General features: G+C 39.8%; 1 protein-coding gene across 3 annotated transcripts in view; it reads right to left on the bottom strand.

The window, feature by feature from the left end:
* Positions 1 to 16604, bottom strand: part of brwd1 (bromodomain and WD repeat domain containing 1) — a 33072-nt gene that overhangs the window by 6771 nt on the left and 9697 nt on the right. The window contains exons 10-33 of one of the 3 annotated variants that reach the window (XM_062385279.1): positions 15773 to 15843; positions 14966 to 15066; positions 13533 to 13573; positions 13335 to 13436; positions 8989 to 9142; positions 8757 to 8891; positions 8337 to 8465; positions 8043 to 8191; positions 7279 to 7355; positions 6881 to 7126; positions 6599 to 6782; positions 5694 to 5784; positions 5386 to 5547; positions 5239 to 5309; positions 4792 to 5017; positions 4531 to 4647; positions 3877 to 3984; positions 3525 to 3649; positions 3056 to 3138; positions 2509 to 2620; positions 840 to 901; positions 551 to 706; positions 308 to 428; positions 39 to 164 (exon numbers count right to left, since the gene is read on the bottom strand). In XM_062385279.1, the coding sequence (XP_062241263.1) occupies positions 39 to 164; positions 308 to 428; positions 551 to 706; positions 840 to 901; positions 2509 to 2620; positions 3056 to 3138; positions 3525 to 3649; positions 3877 to 3984; positions 4531 to 4647; positions 4792 to 5017; positions 5239 to 5309; positions 5386 to 5547; positions 5694 to 5784; positions 6599 to 6782; positions 6881 to 7126; positions 7279 to 7355; positions 8043 to 8191; positions 8337 to 8465; positions 8757 to 8891; positions 8989 to 9142; positions 13335 to 13436; positions 13533 to 13573; positions 14966 to 15066; positions 15773 to 15843 (2949 nt within the window). The remainder of the gene's footprint in view (positions 1 to 38; positions 165 to 307; positions 429 to 550; positions 707 to 839; positions 902 to 2508; positions 2621 to 3055; positions 3139 to 3524; positions 3650 to 3876; positions 3985 to 4530; positions 4648 to 4791; positions 5018 to 5238; positions 5310 to 5385; positions 5548 to 5693; positions 5785 to 6598; positions 6783 to 6880; positions 7127 to 7278; positions 7356 to 8042; positions 8192 to 8336; positions 8466 to 8756; positions 8892 to 8988; positions 9143 to 13334; positions 13437 to 13532; positions 13574 to 14965; positions 15067 to 15772; positions 15844 to 16604) is intronic. The other 2 variants (XM_062385280.1, XM_062385281.1) reach the window with 2 other exon arrangements.

Below are 16604 nucleotides of genomic sequence, written 5' to 3'. Positions count from 1 at the left end.
TTTGGCAAATAACAACAGCTAAGAGAAGAAGAACTTACTTGACAAATTTCTGGAGGACATTTGTGATGATTTTTGCAGAGTGGGCAATCTTGCTTCTTGGCTCATTGAAAGTGCGGGCGTTATGTGCAATATACCTGGCATCCCAAATTAATGCTGAGAGGCGTCTGTGGATGGATGTGAATAAATATAGTGAGCACAATATATATGCAAAGACAAATCAAAGACAGATCAAGAGTACAAATAATTCCATGAATTCACTCTGACCAGCTTTGCATTAACAGATATGCAGAAGAAAGTCTGGACTGACCTGTAGAATCTGTGCAAGAGTCGCAATTTGATTGTTCCCAGATCAGTAGGATAGGCGATCACAGTGCAGTAGGTGGGATACTGAACCAGGTCCACGGGACCAGAGAAAGGAGCTGCGATCTCTGTAACATACACACAATGCAGCTGGGAAGAAATTCTTTAAAAAAACCATAGATACCAATGTGGGCAATTGACTGAAAGGAGACTGGGTGTCAATTGCCTGAGTGTCTGTATGTATACAAACCAATGGTGATGAGCTGGTCGATGGCTGCCATGATGCGTTCACACTCGTTGGTCCTGCTCCTCTCCCCCCACTCCCCTGGCAGAGGCTTGTACATCAGCTCGCTCATCTCATCTGCCGTCACAGGGATACCACCTCCTTCAGTCTCTGGCTGCTCGGCTGCACAGGAAGGACAGACCTCTTCAATATACAGTGAAACATCATTATGTCTTATAAAGACTTCATAATACATAATAATATCTGTACGTCTGTATGTGGTGGATGTGACTGTAAGTACAGTTGTTTTAATTACCATTATCCAGAATGGGTTCCACATCCCAGGGACTCAGTTTCTCATTTTCCCCATTGTCCCAGCTGGGAGGGAACACAAAAATTTGTGTAAGACAGTTTGTCATGACAGCTATCAGATCTACAACACTGAGAAATAATATTATATTATATTCATACATAACTTATAATAAACTTGATTTATGCACCACATTTCTTACAATATTCTTCGAAGAAAATGTGGAAATTAAAAGAAAAATAATAACGATATTTAGTTCCCAAATCTAAAGTGAAAAAAATTAAGCTACAAACAGTATTTGTAAAAGATTTGAAGAACAGACATAAAAGATACTAAGGATGTTGCCTGTCTGATCTCAATAACTGTTCAACATTTTTCAATATTTCAACAGCAAAGGCCCGGTCACCATTAGTACCCCCTTTTAAAAAATGGTATTCTTTTAAAACTCGTAAACATTATTTACAATCTTTGACAAGATTTTTTTTTTTCATAAAAAAAAGGGTAATGCTGTTCAAAATGTCACAAATATGACATTCTATACACCAGTATAAAATACATAATCCTGGTTCAATGTGAATGTCAACGATTAACACTGTAATGCATGTTAGTGACCACTGGGGGGCATTTGGAGTCCTATAATTGATTGGCTCCAAATGCCAAAGACTGCGAAAAGACTTAAGCTTAACAAATTACAATGAAATATGTCTTCTGAAAAAATAAATGTTTGTTTTGGCTTTGTATTTTCTTTGTCTGTCATAGCTGTAGTCTCAAGAGGCAAAAAAAACAAAAAACTAACTGTTTCTATCTTCAGAAGGCCTCTAATGTCTTAGAGCTTTGTTTAAAATAGGGAAAAATTTACCATCTCATTGTGTTAGAAACTAGCTCAGACATGGGCAAAGTACGGCCCATATACTATACTATATATATATATATACACATGACCTCCCTTCACTTTATCGCTTTACCCTGTAGGCCCTTCTGTAAAATGAACGGATCAAGGAAACGAAAAATTGACAATGAGTGCCAATTGTTTAACACGGAGTGGACAACAAAACGCTTTTTCACTGAAGTCAAAACGAAGGCTGTGGACAACAAAACGCTTTTTCACTGAAGTCAAATCGTAGGCTGTGGACAACAAAACACTTTTTCACTGAAGTAAAATCGAAGGCTGTATGCCTGATATGCCGAGAAACTGTCACAGCTTTCAAGGAGTACAACATCAGCCGTCACTTTGTCAAGAGGCATGCTAACTACGCTAGCAAGCAGTCAACGCAAGAACGGGCGGCTACGGCTCAGAGGTTGGCGGCTAATTTACTGACTCAGCAACAATTTTTTCAACGACAAACTGCCATTCAAGAGTCAACTTCCAAGGCAAGTTTTTTTGTGCTATTCAAAATAGCAAAGGCTGACAAGCCTTTCTACGAAGGCGAGTTCTGGTTAAATTGCCTTGCAAATAAATGCTTTGCTACTTGTTAAAGGCCAAATCCTTTCATGTAATGATTTTTCCATGTCATTTATATTAGTTCATAAAAACACTCCATCAATTTGGTCCTGGCCCGGCCCCTCTGGCAAATTTTAGACCCATTGTGGCCCGCGATTCAAAAAGTTTGCCCACCCCTGAACTAGCTTGTATCCCCAGTTACCCCGCCCTGGCAACACATGTGTGGTTTCCCACCTGACTTTAAAACACTGGAAGAGACTGTCAGGATATTCAGGCTGGTACGGCTCCTGACAAATGATGGTTCCAAACCACCAGGCATCGTCTATTACTGAACGAAACCTGTCGCCTGCAACAGAGAGAATAAACATAATTGGAAAGTTTCATGAAAATGTTTTTCAAGTTCTGCCTCAGAAACAAAATTACTATAGACAGAGAGACGGGTGTGTTGATCACTTTATCTCTCTACATTATATGCCGAGGTGAAAATCCTCACAATAGAATAAGGCTGTCCCCACAGAAGTACGTTTTATTATATCTACATAAAGAAATTAATTTCACTCTAGGGAGCATCTTTTTTTGTGTACATAAATGCAGGATAATGCTGAACATAAAAACAAAACGTCAGCCATTAGGCATCTCTAAATCAAAGATTAAAATAGACCTAGTTTGATTATATCTTGAAGCAGCTGGGGATTATGGTAGTTGTTGTCTTCACCACTGCTGCCTATGGAAATCTACCTGATACAATTCAGTAACATCTCTAATAAGGTCATAAACTTACGTGGTTGCCAGTTTCGACGCAGCGCCTCGTCATAACTTTGCCTCAAAACCAGGAAATCTATAACATCTGGCATGTCGTGGTACCTGTTGAAGAAATCTGTCATTTTAAAGGGCAAGTGCCAACATCCTTTGTCTTTGTGAAACTGACGCTCAATCATAAAGAGCAATAAGAAACCATTTTACAAAAGAACAGCATCCGAAATGTAGCCAGCATTTCAGCAAAAAAAACATATTTTGAATGTAGAGAGCTCATTATCCTCATCATAAGAGCAACTCAACCCACAAATGTGGCCATTATAAATTTAGAATAAAACATATCTAATTTTTTACTAGTGATCTTTGTGAATGTACATTCAGCTCATTCAAGATACAGAAAAATGCCCCTTTCATGTGTTTAAAGAGAATAAGACACACATTTGAATGTGGTAATATGTAACGTGTGAGGCAGTTAATGAAACTGAGCTGCTTACTTGACAGAAAATGACTTGTCTGTGATTTTGCCAGTGCCGTGGTCGATGAGAGTCAGCTTCAGGCAGCAAAGTGTTGGAGGGCAGACTTCATATTTGATCCCTGTGATCTTTACAAACTCTTGGTCCTGGAAAACATACAGAAGGGTTCCATTAATTTCCTAGACTTCTACTTGTGCCGATGAAATAAAACAGTAGGATCACTCAAAAAGCTCCAAAAAACAATTAAGTGTGCAGTCCCTCTTACATGATGTTTATTGGAGCAATATGTCACAATGCATAGACTACAAAGATGTTATGTTCAACATTTCTACAAATTATGTTTGACTTTACTTTTAATTTGCTCTCATCTTACCCGCAGCTCCATTTTTTTCCACGGTTGTTTGTCTAAGTTGATGGGGTATTGTTCACTCCTACTCACTGCCTCAACATATGCTTCATGTCCCTGCCGAAAGTAGATCACCTGAAAGACACCAAAAGAGTCAGATCTTGCAACTGAAACACTGGATGATGATAAATGTTTTTACTCTGTATTTTTTTTTACAAGATAATGATGATGCTCTGCTACTATCACTAAAGGAACTTACAAAAGTATTAAGACTACGTCTATATGTTGGCTTTATATATTTAAGAGCAACCAAATAAAAACGTTGTTTCTCAATTCTCCTGACAGCTTATATCACCTGAAAGAAATTTACAACAAGATTTCCTTCCATTTCCTTTATGGTAAATTTCTTGGGTTGAGTACATTTTTTCTCCATTTCTTTATCGTGCCAATGAAATGATTTTTAGTCTCACGAGAACAGTTAACATTTGATCTCGTTTTCATAAGCAGCATGATAACCGATATTTTAAGGTTCGGTTACAACAGGAAAAGTTATAATTTATATTTGAGAAGAAGTTACCGAGACGTTATCGGAGGGATTGAAATAAATCTCATAACAAATACAAATTTTGTAATATCAAATAAAAGAACTGTAAAAACACAGATCCTAATATTAGCATATACCTCATCGCCCATTTGGGGAACAAATGGAGACTTCCTGGGAATGACATCAGTGATCCATGGTGAAGGTCTGAACTCATTGGACACTTCTCTGTTGATGGATGGTCGGGCCTTGAGATGCTGATTGGAGCACAGAGATGGAAAATGTAATAAGACTGAATAGAAAACCGTTGATTAATTGTTATACAGTATTTCTTCAATGAGATAATCTACAGAACATTGACATGTCAGGATTAGTAATCTCACAAGTGTCTGATAACTCACCCGCGGTGCCTTGTTCTTCCCTTTCTTGGACTTCTCCTTAATTTTATTCCCTGTATTCTCCTCCTCATCACTCTGTTGCTTCTCCTCCTCTTCCTCGTTCTCTTCCTCTTCCTCTTCAGAGGTGCTGAGTCTGCGCTGCACTCGTTTCCGTGACGACAAGGGGGTGGAGGGCTGCAGATTTATACCCGCATCTGCCGTCCAATCTGAGTACTCACTGGACGTGTGGCTATCCAATCAAAAGCAGTTATGATTAACATTTAAATTTTAAACACAGATGAAAACAGGCTGGAAAAAACATGTTTAACTAACTTGTTCAAACTTGATTAGGGTACCAGATTCATGGAGGTGACACAAAGCAGTAGAAAAAACTTTTTTAAAACAAGTTTACAAAAAATGCTTAGAATTACTTCGTAATACTTTGTGATCCATGTTTAGACAACTATATACCTTGAGCTGTCACTGTTCCATTCCTCCTCATCAACAGATGACTCCAGATCACTCCCATCCAAATCATTGTCCTGAACACATTCAAAACAAATTTCTTAACAATTGAATAAAGGCAAATAGAGAAGACCTCATATACTTGTAAATTACATTTTCCTTAAAAGCACAGTAGAATTGAAGATGTGGCACCTCAGAGTGAAGGTCTGAGCCTGGGGTTACCTCTCCCTCTTCACATGAAAACTCAATGTATTCCCTTGTGTCACTGCGGCCGTGGGCTCGCTTTGTAGTGCAGGCCTCCTCGTCTGAATCATCCTGATAAGACAGCGCAAAATGTTCGTACTGAAAGAGTTGTGAACTGGAAAATAACTCTGAAATCTTTGAAGAAGATCTGATACAGAGGACAATTACAAATCTTAAAATTAAGACCTCCTCCACAAGTAAAAGATCAATGAACCTACTCGACAGCTGCTGTAGATAATTCGCCTCTTCTTTGCATTGTACAGAGCCACTTCCTCATCTCCTTTTGCTGTTCTGATGTCCTCTTGGTCCCTGAAAGACAATTTTCACAATGTTTCAGATTAAAGAGAGCAGGCCCAAGACTGAGAGAATTATAAATTCTATAATTTTTTTTATTTGAAACTACATTCTGAAGCATATTGAGCCACAGGCATCAGACAGCTTTGTTTTCTGGCGGTCACATGATGTCTTTTACAATTTAAAAATAATTATAGGGGATCTTTAGTCTGTTGATGTCAACCAGGCTAAGTTCACTTTCTTTTCCTAAATTCTTTATATGTGTAATAAAACAAGGCCTTAGGAAAATAATATCTTCACCAAACTCACTAAAATCATTTTTATTCCATTTCAGTTGATACAATCTCAATATTGATTCGATCTAAAAGGGGAGTAGATCAATCTTCCTTTGCAGCATTTTAAACCCTAACATTATAAAAACTAAAATACAAACCTATAACAAGGCCAATAATAAAACCACATTTAAATCCACTAGATTTCTTTTTTTTATTTGGATTTGCAACAAACTGCACACAATCATAAACATCCCCAAATGTCTAAAAGTTCCCTAATCCAGTCAAAAAATGTTCATCATGGTCCAATAAATATTCTCTAAAAATAAAGGAAAATGTTGAAAATTGTTGTTTCTTTCTCAGCCCAAAACACATTCATGCACCAAGTTTCACGCTAATCCAATTGTTTTTGCATAATCCAACAAACTATCAGTAAGAAAAACAAAATGAAATTTTAACCTCCTTGGAAGAGGTGATAGTCTATTGTGTATGAGTGATATACTTCATAGTCAAATTTATGGCTGGTAAAACAAAAGATAATACTGCAGGTCTAATACCTGTAGCTGCTGGTTGCCAGTTCAGGCACCACCACCCTGCGTCTCCAGGCCTGCAGGTCCCTCTCAGTGGCTATCTGGCTGCGTGGGGCATTCTGGTGCATCTGACGGACGCCTTCCACCTGTCCACTGCGGCGCAGACCCACATTTGGGGGCGACTGCACTTCTGCTCGATCATTTACAGACACTGAAATTGAAAAAATAAACCCATTAATGATAAGTGGACTCACCACATCAACACATCATCGAAAACAATTCAATCCAGCTCTGGTGCTGTATTGATACCTCTGCGTGGAGTGGTTGGTGCTGGTGTGAAGGCTACACCCTGTGCCTCAACTTGCCCCTCCGGTCCTGCTCCAGCAGGCAGCGCTGCCTCTGTCCCAGCCTGCGACTGCCGGTCCTGATGCCCCCTGAGCTGTTCCGCCCTGAGCTGTCGGATGGCTTCGTCCAGAAGGCTGCTGCGTCTTATCGTAACCTCCTCGTGTTCTGCCGTCTGCTGGCTGATCACCTGCTCCACCACCTCGCCATCGCCTGAAGAGAGCGAAAGGTGAGAGAGAGATAATGAGTGGGTGGTAGAGGACTAGTAGAGGATAGTCTGGCTGATAAAGCAGTGAAAGTGGACTGGATTTATGCATAAACTGTAAATTCTTGCTTAAATTTTTTAAGTCAAAAGAAGGCCTTACTGGTGGCAACATATCCCAGCTGAGGAACAAGGTGTTCAGCAGCAATGTTCTCCCGCCCTGGAACGAGACGCTGATACCTGATGTAATACAATAAATGAAAACATTGATCAGTTTGAGATACATTTCAAATGGAAGACAACTATGAAATGCCTACACTGATCCTGCTATGAAGATTGCAAGTAAAACAGGGAGAATAAGACTATAAAATAATAAAAACAATGATTATTAAAACGCTCTAACCAGCCAATTTTCATCATGGCCTAGAGCAGTGGTCACCAAACATTTTGAGCACAAGATCACTTTTTTTTAATTCTAAATGTAAGCAGAGATCTACCACCCTGATATCTTTCAAAAACCCGCTTAGGGTCATATTTATAATTTTTTACCATTTCTGTTAAAAGCTCAACGTAAGAGTATAAATACACATAAAGAAAGGCAGTTATGCAACTTTATCTTGTCAATATTCACATTAATATAAATGTATTCTGATTTACAGCATCTGTTCAATGCATAATATTTAGCTTCTCAATTCAACAATATGTTCACCTGCTATTGCAGCACAATATTTTTTTGTATAAGCTTTGCCTTGACCATGGCCATATATATTTCCTTGCATAAAAGTAGTCCTGTGTAATCATATAAATTCCAGTACTATACAGTATAAAGCCGTGCATCTTCCGCTCCTGCGTAATATTTCACAATAAATAAATCAAAATAAATAAAATTCTTTAACAACTAAACAATTGAAAGAGGACCATGTCTACCTTGGAGGATGGGGGTTTCCATCCACATCCACCAGGAAAGGAGGGGGCATGAGATGGGGAGCCTGCTGAGTCTGTTCATCCAGCACGAAGCCGTTGGCATCTCGGATCAGTGGTCTATAGTCTGTGTGGAAGAACACCTGGTCTGGAAGCTGTGGTGAGACCAGGAGAGAGGATGGATAATACACCATGCTGCTTAAGAAATAAACACGCATGCACGCACGCTGGCTTTTACCTGGCAGTATTGATGAATCATTTGTATAAACATTTAAAGTACATTTTCTGGTTAATTCTTGCCTTCTCATATGGCTTGGAGCTGCCGAAGCCAAAGATGAGCAGATGGCCATGAGAGTCTGTGCAGGCAAAGCGTTGGCCATCGGGAGTGAATTTGCAGTCGAACACAGCTCCATGACCTTGGCCTTCAATCTGGATGAGAAACACATATTCACCCCAGGTACAGAAACTCATTAACAAGGGTTGCAAATTCTATATACAAGATGAGTTTTTCCACAGGAGCTCAAATAAATGTGTAGGTATTTGTAGGTTTAAGAATGGTTCATACAATGTGTCCTTGAATAATTTTTACGTGAAGGACCACAAAGTACAATTTTCTAAAATCTGTTTCCACTTCCTATCAGTCTTGCTCATTGATGCATTTGTCATGTTGAGTATTGCTGTATGTCTCTAATCTGAATCGAGTGATAAGCGTCAGTGTACCATGTTGAAGTAGTGCTGTGTGTTTGTCCCTTGAAGCAGATTCCATATAAAGACATTCCCATCGTGACCGGCAGATAGGATGATCCTGGGGTCAAAAGGATGCGGCTCCAGCACAAAAACCTCAGCCTCATGGCCCTGAAAACAAACTTCAAGTTATATGTCTGGCTTGCTGAGGTTAATTCCACTACACTCAAAATTGTATTAAGAGAAACACAACATTGTGCACAATTACTTTGAGGATATGTAACAGGTGTCCTGTGTAGGAGTTCCACACTTTGAGGAGATGGTTGTTAACAGCTGTGATGACTGTATTGTCATGGCGATCCCACGCTACCATGGTGACTTTAGGTTTGAAGTAGCTTTCCTCTTCAGTCATTGCCTCAGCACTGTGAGAAAAAAAAAATCAAGTTGGAAAATAAACATTTTACAAGTATACAACACCTACTTCATTATCCTGGGTCTTTGTTATTTCTCTACCAGTTAACTGAAGGTAACGAACTGGTTCATTTCTGCTTGAAAAAAAGGAAGGAAGAGCAGCATGCTTCCTACTTAATAGAATCAAGTTCTAGGAGTGACTTCCTCAGCTATATAACAAATAACTTAACCTGTGATATGCTGATGATTTTATTTTACGATGAAACAGAATACATTTTATATTGGACTTGTTCTTTATAAATGACCACAAAACTTAATTTAAAAAGGACTCATCGTATGCCCATTTTACCACAGTTGATATGGTTCCTTGGGGCCTTAATGAAAGGTCTGTAACATGCTATTGTCAAAATACCACAAGGATCATTTAAAACAGCCCTCCTCAGATTGACCGGTTTTGAGTGATAATGGTGCGGGTCGGTCCAAGGTCATATAGCGAAACGGACGTATTTTTGACACCATCTAGGGTATCGTTTCTGACCTAGAGGAACCACAACAAAATGAGTTTTTGGGACGGTGTACATGCCAGATACCCAAATCAACGTGTAGAAGCACTACAAATGTGGAATTTTCATAATATGTCCCCTTTAACACATGAAAATGTACTGAAAATGTTGAGAAAATATAGAGCTGGAAAAAGTGTTTTTGCTATTAAAGCCGTTGTCAGACATGAACTCCAGAGAACTGGGTCCGGACTTTCTCTGCAGTTTGTTGGTGGTGCGGCAGGCAGAGGCAGGATATAACATATTGATTCTGCTGCGACGATCCCCTTTCCTTGTTTACTGCACATCAACACCGACGTCGCTCTTATCACCACAAAATCTCTTTGACGTGTGTAACACAGCTTTTTCTTCCAATGATATTTGTGTATGTATATATATATATATATTTTTTTTTTTTGTTCATCTGTCGCGAGGTAGAAGTGGCATCAAGCATCTCCTCCGGAGTTTCTGCTGACTTTACACTCTGGGGCCAGGTGGAAAAAGGCAGCGGAAACTCTGGTAGAGCTTTCCATCTTCACTAGCCTCACGATTTGATTACAATTCAGCAGTTAACAATTCGATCACAAAGCTTCATCTCGTTGCATTCCAATGTATCACATCCACAATTATTTATATTACTGCACATAGCTGCTTTATCATCAATTAATAAAATTGGTCAAAAAAAACTATTTTTTATTTAGAAAGTGCTTTAAAAGATATTATCGACTGTAACTGTCATTACGATTGTGCAGTGATTTACTGCACCTTTAATGGTTCCCCCCTTAGCAGCACACTGCACTGAGTTATTTACTACAACTCAGTTGAATGTCTTGTTCTTAGTCTTCCACGCCAATCCAGGAAACACCAACAGCCAATCATATTTGTAGTTTACTGTGCTCCTTGGCCTTAAACTGAATTCTTCAGCACTGTAGCCAGGCTGACAGAGACTCACACGTCCAGTGAACCCAGTATTCCTTGATCCCTAAATAGCAATATCTTTCTGAATTCTTTTTATGATAAAATTCTAAATTTTAGAAATAAAATCAATCATCTCCTGCCCTCAATTGGCACTAATACCCTCCCAACAACAGAGATCTCAGAAACGGCTGAGAATCCTACCCATTATTTAGACATCAGATCAGCCGTGATCAGTTTACCAAAATAATCTCAGGTTCTAAACCAACAACCTGTATCTTAGATCCCATTCCTACAAAATTACCTAACGAAATTCTGCCAACAGTCTTTTAAAATAGCTGTAATCAAACCCCTTCTCAAAAAACCCACCCTAGACCCAGAGGTTTTAGCCAATTACAGGCCAATATCTAATCTCCCCTTCCGGTCTAAAATCTTAGAAAAAGTTGTAGCCAATCAGCTGTGTGAGTTTCTCCAGGGAAAATAATATATGAAGACTTTCAGTCGGGGTTTAGAGCCAACCACAGCACAGAGACAGCCTTGGCAAAAGTCACTAATGACCTTCTAATAGCCTCAGATCAGTTATTTATGTCTGTCCTCGTTTTGTTAGATCTCAGTGCAGCATTCGACACAATTGACCATCTTCTATTACAGAGACTAAAACAGTTATTAATATTAAAGGAACCGCCCTTAACTGGTTTAAATAGTTTTTTCTGATCGCTCCCAATTCGTGCAAAGTAATGATAAGTCATTTGTGCGCACCAAAGTTAACCATGGTGTTCCACAGGGTTCCGTGATCGGCCCAATTTTATTCTCATTATATATGCTTCCACTAGGAAACATTATCAGGACACACTCAGTAAATTTCCACTGCTATGCGGATGACACCCAGTTATACTTGTCAATAAAACCTGAACAAAGTAATCAATTAACTAAACTTCGAGCATGTCTCAAGGACATAAAAACCTGGATGACCCGCAATTTTCTCTTATTAAACTCAGATAAAACAGAGGTTATAATACTTGGCCCTAAACATCTTAGAGATACCTTATCTCAAAATATAGCTGCGCTAGATGACATTGTCCTTGCTTCCAATGAAACAAACAGTCAGGAACTTGGGAGTGATCTTCGATCCTCTTTTGTCCTTTAATTGTCACTTAAAACAAATTTCTAGGATTGCCTTTTTCCACTTCAAAAGTCCTTTTGCAAAAAAAATTCTGAAAAACTTGTCCACGCCTTTGTTACATCAATACTGGACTATTGTAATTCATTATTATCAGGCTCCAGCAGTAAGTCATTAAAGACTCTGCAGCTTGTCAAAAATGTGTCTTGACGAAAACCAAGAAAAGAGAGCACATTTCTCCAGTATTAGCATCGCTATACTGGCTTCAGGTTAAATCTAGAATAGAATTACAAATTCTCCTCACTTTCAAGGCCCTTAATAATATGCCGCCTTCTTACCTTAAAGAGCTGTTAGTACCTTATCAACCCACTAGAGCCCTCCGCTCCCAGATTCAGGCTTACTTGTCATCCCTAATGTCTCTAAAAGTAGAGTAGGAGCCAGAGCTTTAAGCCATCAAGCCCCTCTCCTGTGGAATAATCTCTCATTTTCAGTTCGGGAAACGGACACCATCTGTTTGTTTAAGAGTAGGCTCAAAACCTTCCTTTTTGATAAAGCTTATAGTTAGAGCTAATTATTGCGGTAGAACGTTACTTGTCCTGTGTTTTAAAATAGGAAGCGTTTAGTTTAAAAAGGCATAAAGGCACTGATGGCTGATCTACTGAGTGGGCCACATGGTTTTCATCGTACTACCACACAAACCAGTAGCCAGTCAGATGTACCTTGAGCCTCAGTGTACCCCCAAGTTTGGCCTGTATCATTGTATCATTGATTACAAGGCAAAAACCAATGATGACGCTAAGACGCAATGGGAATTTATGACACATGACACACAGAGCTTCTCCTTCCTCTTCTCAATCACTATCACATTGAGGTAAGTCATATCTCATCAGTACATGTTACTGACTTGACCCCTTCCCCGAGGCCCTTTGCTTTATCTCCCGCAGATCCAGGCCTCACCATGGATTAAGATTTGTGGATCGCGCAACAGAGGTCGCAATGGTGGATCCAGTATGTCGGATTCTATATCGTGCGGGCTGATCATAGTGGTAATGGCGGATCCTTTGTCGCGTTGGCATCAGATAATGGTGGTGGACCACGACGGCGGCTGATGATGGATCCTAATAAGTGGCAGTGGACATCGACTGTTACAATGACTGTCCGTCCTGGGAGAGGGATCCCTAACATGTGGCTCTCTCTGAGGTTTCTAGGTATTTTACCCTGTTAAAATGGTTTTTAGTAGTTTTTCCTTGCTCTTGCTGAGGGTTAAGGACAGAGGATGTCACACCATTTTAAAGCCCTATGAGAAGAATTGTGATTTGTGAATATGGGCTTGACAAATAAAATTTGATAGATTGATTGATTGAAATGGATTCCACTGCTGACATCAGCACTGGTTCACCTGGCTACACTCCGACAGCTCTGTGAGGCGGCCTCAACAGCCAATGGTTTCACCTTATAAAATAAACTTTCAGATACTTTATACAGCATCTGATAAGCTTCTTCTTCAACAATCTGTTGCTCTTTCTTTGTATTTTCCCCATCTTATTAAGAAATTACTCCAAACACGACGGAGGCTTTTGCACCAAGATGATATCAATTTCATCAACATTGCCTTAAAGTTTTCCTTACCCTGGAAGAGTGGCCGACATGTTGAGCAAGAGGCACCTCCACTGCTGCCGCTGATGGAGCTTCCAGATCCGTGCTGTTCCATCACGACTTCCACTCACAAACCTGGGCCAGGACAGTGACATCAACTGGTACATTCAATTCGCTATTAACTACTATGATAAATAAAGAAAGCAGTTTAATATAGTCAGGTTATCTTACCTTTCACCTGAGTGACAAAACTGGATGCTATCAACTTTGTCCTGCACAGAGACGACAGAAATATGGAAAAAGATCATTATACTTGTGTTACTGCTGATCTGACATAGCCTGGATGCCAGACAAACCCTGCCCCGCCCACACCATTTGAGGTCGGGAAGTTCGGTCTGGAGTCACTCCGTTGGGGAGAAACTATGCCCGAACAGAAGCTGTTTGGACCAATCAAATTGTCAGGGCGGGCTTTATACGATGATGGACAGATGATCAACAGTAACATAATCAATACCGTCATCAAAGTGCTCTTGGGTTGAATTTGTTTTCAACAAACATGGAGAGTTGAGATGTGTAGATGCTGCCATTGAGTCTGTTTTAGAAGGCATCGACAGCGCATTCATTTTGAAATATGAACAGAGAAACGTGATCAAGGCATTTGTAGAACGAAAAGATGTTTTTGCCGTCCTTCCTACGGGATACAGAAAAAGTTTAATTTATCAGCTGGCCCCGATGGTCGCGAAGAAGATGGGACACAATTAAAACCAAGTGGTCAGTCATCTTTCCAAGTGAAAGAGGAGACCGAAATGGGCATCACGGCGATGCAACTCGGCGTGCTCGACAAAGTGGACATTACCAGCGGTCGTTAGCGACTCCCGTCGCATATATACCTGCAGTTTAAGGAGCGGACCATGTTAATGGACGCACCAGTTCCCTCGCTTGCGAACCAGTGCAATAAGACACCTGCCGTACAGCCCCGGCACAAGGATAGGAGCAGGAACTACAACCGGACACCGGCTGTGCAGCATTTCTCAAAACCTTACGGATCAAACAACTATAGTTTAACGCCCCTTCGCCAGCGGAACGAGGTAAAGAAGCTAATCCCTTTTACTTTGCTTCAGGTAACGCGTAACAGGAGTCGCTATGTCACGTTAACGCATCAGATTTGTCTCGTGGTGATTTGTTTGTTTATTGTATTTTAATGTTTGTGTTTCGTTTTATGGATTAAAATACTAGTGTACTTAATGTCATTCCAGTTTTATGGTGTATTTACGCCTATGATGAAGTGAACAATAAAGAGCCGTGTGACATCAGTAGAGAAACTCTGCGTCATGTTCGGGGAAGCGGGGGCTGTTACAATAGGTGTCGATGTACGTTCGCTTGAGTTCTGTTGACAACAACTATGCGTCGCTTAACATACATCACATTCTACGTTGCTCTGATTGGTAGTAGGTCTATCCAATTGAGCGAAGAGGCTTTTTTTTTCTGGTTCGGTTGAAACACACCACATAATCACAGCCCAATGGAGCGGTATCAGACTCATATTCTGACTAGAATTATGAGTATGACAACGTCAGGCTAGATCTGACACAAAAAATGTACATGAATATGTTCTGTTGGTGCCATGTAAAGCATCAGAAATGTGAACATTAATCCGATCTTACTGTGTGCTCATGGAGCTCTGATATCTTTTCTGGACTCCCGCTTCCCAAGTAGTATATTCTGATGACATCATCTGTACTTCCTGTTGCTAAGAATATTCCACCTGAGAAAAAAAGATGTAAATTTAAGCCAAATATTCAAAAGTTAACCTGTGCGTCTTTATAATGATATGCTACCTAAGTGATAATAATGAGAACAATGCAATACTCAATCATATATATTTTTGGGTCCAGACTGTCTCCAGATTTGCCCATTACACTAGCAAAGCAGCCAGAGAGTCTGCAGTCAGACATGTACACAACAACTAAACTCTCCAGAGAATTCAGATGAGGTGTGGATCAGCAGGCAGGAGGCAGGACGTAATGTATACATTCTGCTGCAGAGATCACATGTTTATGTTTACAGTGGTGTCACCAAAAGTGCTCTCAATATCTTTGTCTGTGCTGCCACATATGTTCCTGCTTTTTCACCCTGAGATATTTTTATTTTATTTTATTTTTTTAGTCACACATTTACAATGAAGTCAAGTGACAGGACACAATAAAATCCAGATAAACACATATAGTGAATACATAAATTCTCCAGAAAATAACTTCCTGTTTTCTCACACAAGCTCCCTCTGACATCATCCTGAGTTTTTACTGGGTGCCTTGAAGGAGAGACTAGGACATTTGCATTCTCACATACAGCCCCTCTAGAAAATGTCAAGAGATTATCTGGAGTTCAGTGCATGTCTGAAAGCCGCTTAAATAGCATTTATACAGGTTGGGTTAACACAACGCGACAGACAATATAACATTTGAAATTACCTGGACTGAATGAGGAGCAAACTGTCTGAACTCCTGGCCTTGGCCGCTCAGTAAATTTGTGAGGCCGATCACTTTAAGGAGAGCAGAGAAAAAAGAAAAATGTTTAGATTCGATTCATCCTTCAACAGAACTGTCAAGTAAAGATCCATCTAATCTAACCAGCATTCTAACTTCAGGATAACAGATGTGAATGCAGTCAGGTCAGACGTCAGGTTGAACGTCTTATCAGATAAAGCTCATTCACATACTTTGAGGTGAACAGAAGTCATTACACCCATTTAGTCCAAGTCTTACTAGTTTAATTTTTTATACTTTTACCTGGTTATGTACTGTACAAGTAAGGTTTTTCTACTTAGTTTAATAAGACAGAGCAGCCCCTGTTCATGCACCTACATTAAAAAAGGTACCGTATTAGTCCTATAGCTGCAGTGTGGAGCAAAGAAAAAGCTGTCAAACAAGTTTGGCTTGTTTCCCAGTGTTTGCAGTGGGCCTGATGCTGATTGCAACTCGGAAAGCTTCCATTTTTACTTGACTGTATAAAGCAGGTCGGCAACGAAGTTTTCTAAGCAGACAATGCAGGGGCCACACTTTCAAATATTTTTTTTTTCCAGGCCTAATAGGCCTTTTATTGCCTAGCTTTAAAAAAAAAAAGTTGGTTATAATCAGTGGGAGATTAAAATTATTAACTAGAGACTGAGGCCTAACCAGAAAATACTGTCAGACTTCTGTCTAAGAGGCAGTTCACTGAGGAGGCATGATTAATTAAGAATATAGCCCTCATTGACAAGCCTTTAACTGGTTATAATACCATCATGGAGCCCCCTGATTGGTG

This window comes from Platichthys flesus, chromosome 4 (assembly GCF_949316205.1).
Source record: "Platichthys flesus chromosome 4, fPlaFle2.1, whole genome shotgun sequence".
Lineage (NCBI taxonomy): Eukaryota > Metazoa > Chordata > Actinopteri > Pleuronectiformes > Pleuronectidae > Platichthys > Platichthys flesus.
The sequence above is the reverse complement of the archived record's forward strand: the minus strand, read 5'-3'. Positions and strand labels throughout refer to the sequence as shown.